We start from the raw sequence: 3,752 nt of genomic DNA on the forward strand, positions 1-3,752 counted from the left end.
AAAGAGGCCACGTAGCAGGTTAGTGGCAGAGCCCAGTTTCTCTGCCACTAACTAAGTGGAACCCAGTTGCTCCAGTTAAGTCTAAGTGATTAACCAGCATTAGTGGTACTTTCATTGGCATAACATCTCCCCTGCCACTTAGTTCCACTTCTGGAGGTAGAATTAAGGAGACAGCCAACCTTAATTCACCAAGCCTTAGTGATATTTCTGTGGGTTTTGTTGTCATCATTTACTCTTTGTAAACCGCACACAGAAAATGCAGTGAGTGTCTTGCAAGCTAGTGTCAATTTGTATTAAACCACAGTCTCTACAATAAAACACACTCCAGAAAATATTTGTGTTCAGGCCTAATTTCTCCACTTGAACTTCTCTCTTGCTCTGATTCTGGTGCTAACCAACGCGTATCATACTGTTTTCTGTAACCTTTTAGGTAATCCATATAGACATGAAATCATCAGGATTCCATACGACTCCCAGAAGGAGGCCTTACAGTGGCCAGGACAGCACACATACTTTCATGTAAGTAGCCACCACTGCGACAGGAAAATTTTAATATTTTTATTACCAAGGAAACCCTTCCAGGAGAGATCAAGATGATGACTTGTCTTTCTAATAGTCTGTAAACAGGTGTTCTGTAGCAAGGGTCCCCAAATGTTTGCCCTTGAACAGCCATTTCAGAGGAGCAGTCCTGGGTGGCAGGCCTCATCAGAGGGGCTCATTGGCTGCATATGTCCCACAGACCACAGTTTAGGAGACCTGTTCTGTACTGTGCCAAATCCATGGACATGAATTAAGCACAGCATATACACATGAAAAACAGTCATGTAAAGGAAGTTCTTTTATCTACCTCAGAAACATGTACACAAACACAGAAGCTTATACAGCCTGGCAGCCAATTAAAGATTCCTGGTTATAAGAACTAACCCAATTTCTTATGCCTAGCCAAGGTATTTTGAGAGATGTGGAAAAGGGTTTTTTCTCATTATTTTAACAAAGTGACTGCTGAGCTGTTCAGAGGAGGCTCCCTCATCCAAACACCTGGAGTAGCTTTTGCAGCAGATCCTCTTCCCTGGCCTTACTCTGACCCTGCCAACACATTGCCATGCTGAGAGCCCCCCCAAGCACACCCACACATACACATCTATGAATCCAGCTCTGCCTTACACATTTGAAACACTCTGGTTCCACTGTGCATGGACTTGTGTGACCACAGGAGAGGCAGACAGATTGGCCCCTAAGTGCTCAGGCTTTAGGAGTTGTTGGGGTTTTTTTAAATAGGTAGACAGATGGATAGAAAGACAAAGTCTCTGCTCAAAGGGTTCCAACATAGAGTTAGATGAAAGATGAGAACTGTGCAGGGTGTTGGGAAGTACAATGGTAAACAAACCAAACTGGGGGGTGCAGTTTCATGTGCTTGCTGAAAAGTAAAAGCCAGTTGACTTAACTGTCCTTTTCATATAAATGTTGAGTGGAAGAATGCAGGACCCTATGTACCATATATAAGAGTACTGCAATACAAGAGCCAGCAAGAAGCAGGAGTAGCTTAGTGTGAAAACATTACTCAAGAGTTTCTTGTTGCAGTTGAATCATGTTTAATATTCTAATTAGATGGAAATGCAAGATTGAATTACAGTTGGACACCGAGAGTAAGGCCAACTCACATGAATAATTCCATCAGATGCATTGAATGAAAGATACGTGAAGGAACAGAGGGGAGAATGGTTAACGTTGAGTTGCACAAGCAAGGATTAGTCACAAGTGTGAAAGGTGCCTAGGGATCCCTGTATTTAGAAATATACATTCAGCCTACCAACACTACTTAATGGGTATGACTGCTCTGCTTCCCCAAGGCTCCTGGGGGAACTACTCTGGAGCACATGCAAAACCTAGAAATGAGACAGTGAAGCCATGCTGCTACTTTCAAGCTCTGTCTTCAGTGTGCTTGAGACAGACAGCTTCACTAGGTTATATCTAGGTTTGGTGGCTGTGAAGCAGGAGTGGCTGGGTAGAGCATGCATAAGACTGATGCCTCCAGGAGCATAGGGGAAGTAGTTTTGAGATGTATGTAGTTTCCTTTAATGGATAATATTTCCATCCAGTGCTATAGAGTCACATCCTTTAGATCAGGGGTGGGCAAAATACCACCTGTGGGCTGGATCCGGCCCACCAGGTGACTGGATCCAGCCTGTGGCTGGCCCCACAGTGCTCTACCTGCCCTGCCTGGGGCAGTCTGCGCTGGGCTCCTGCCGGCCTGGGCCCTGGCCAGTGCACAGCTTCTGCTGGGGCTGTTCCTAGTGCAGCTGCAGCTGGGTGCTGCTCTGCACCTCATGCCTGCAACAATGGCTCCTGCTTTTCAACTTGCCCCTGCTGAGCCGTGCTGCGCCACACCAGGCAAGCAGTTTCAGCCAGGTGGCTCCTACCCCAGCATGCAAGGCTCCGGCTTCAGTTCCTGGCTGCCCTCTAGTGGAAGCAGCTGGGATCTGGAGCCAGAGCCCCATGTACCTGCCAGAGGGTAGGAAGGTGCAGAGCAGCACCTGGACAACTGCAGCAACACCAGGATCAGCCCACCAGAAGCTGCTCCTGCTCCATGCCCCCCACCGCCAGCAGCAGTTCCTCCTGCCACATCACACCGTGCCACTCATAGCAGACATGTGGGTCTCTGGCTCCAGATCCCAGAACTGGAGGCGGGGAGTACAAAGCAGCACCTCATCAGGCTGTGTGTGCAGCTGGTCCTCAGCCCCACGTGGACTGCTGCAGCACAGACGATACCACCCAGGGCAGCTGTTCTGCATCCTTCCCATTCTCCCCCCACAGTAGGTCCCTGGGATCTAATGCCCAAGCAGCCCCCTTCCCCACACACACCACCCCACCCCCAAAGGCAGGGGCATGTGATCCCGGCCTCTCCCACCCCTCCTACTCCACTCCTGAACACTACTCCCAGCTGCCTACAGCCCCACAGGGAATTTTGGTGAGTTGTTGATGGGGAGAGGAGGGGTGCTAACCCAGCCCGTGACAGCTGATCAAAACTCACTATGTGGCCCTCAGGCCCAAATAATTGCCCACCCCTGACTTAGATGAAGCAATATACTCTATACTTGTTTTACTTTTTAGCTTCCTAAATTTGTTGACGGAAGTGGTCAGAGGTATTATCCAAAGCCTCCAAAGACTGTGGCTCCCAATACTACTTTTAAACCATTAGAACCTAATCTCTCTGCAAGAACAACCAACATGCTACGGAATTTAGAAAGGTCCCATTGGATAACATCTTATCACCATGATTTCACAGGTATGCGGTATTTTTAATATCAATGACTAGAGAAAAAGGTAACATAATGTCAGTATAGAAGCTTATCTAGTGAATTCACACTTCCATTTTTCAGTTCTATACCAAAATACTTTGGGTATTTTTATAAAGAAGATGCATCGTAAGTGTCTCTCACAATGTAAATTCTTTTTTTTCCTATATATATTTTTTTCTCATATTTCTAACCACTGAAGAATAATATAATGTGTTTCCATTAAGGTAGAGGTCCTATGCAGCCCCTTGTATTGGATGATTATGATGTGAAGCTAATTGGCAGAATAACTGGAGAATTAGGGGAAGATGTGAAACTTGTAAGTACTGCAGTTACCAGTATTTGATTCTGCAACCAGATGTAACATTTGTTACTATAGTGCATTTACATGATCACACGCATTCTAACATGGAGACAAATGATCAAAAGCTGAATCAGGGTTAGTGTATTTTGTTG

At 46.2% G+C, this 3,752-nt stretch overlaps 1 protein-coding gene across 3 annotated transcripts in view; it reads left to right on the forward strand.

Moving 5' to 3' along the window:
* The window catches only part of CUNH7orf31 (chromosome unknown C7orf31 homolog), a 43,482-nt gene extending 39,730 nt beyond the window's left edge, over window positions 1–3,752 (forward strand). For 2 of the 3 annotated variants that reach the window (XM_025208118.1, XM_025208119.1), the window contains 3 exons: window positions 431–519; window positions 3,112–3,286; window positions 3,524–3,752. In XM_025208118.1, coding sequence (XP_025063903.1) covers window positions 431–519; window positions 3,112–3,286; window positions 3,524–3,642 — 383 coding nt within the window. In that variant the 3' untranslated portion in view covers window positions 3,643–3,752. The remainder of the gene's footprint in view (window positions 1–430; window positions 520–3,111; window positions 3,287–3,523) is intronic. The other variant, XM_025208120.1, reaches the window with a different exon arrangement.

Source organism: Alligator sinensis, unplaced genomic scaffold, assembly GCF_000455745.1.
Source record: "Alligator sinensis unplaced genomic scaffold, ASM45574v1 scaffold978_1, whole genome shotgun sequence".
NCBI classification, from domain to species: domain Eukaryota; kingdom Metazoa; phylum Chordata; order Crocodylia; family Alligatoridae; genus Alligator; species Alligator sinensis.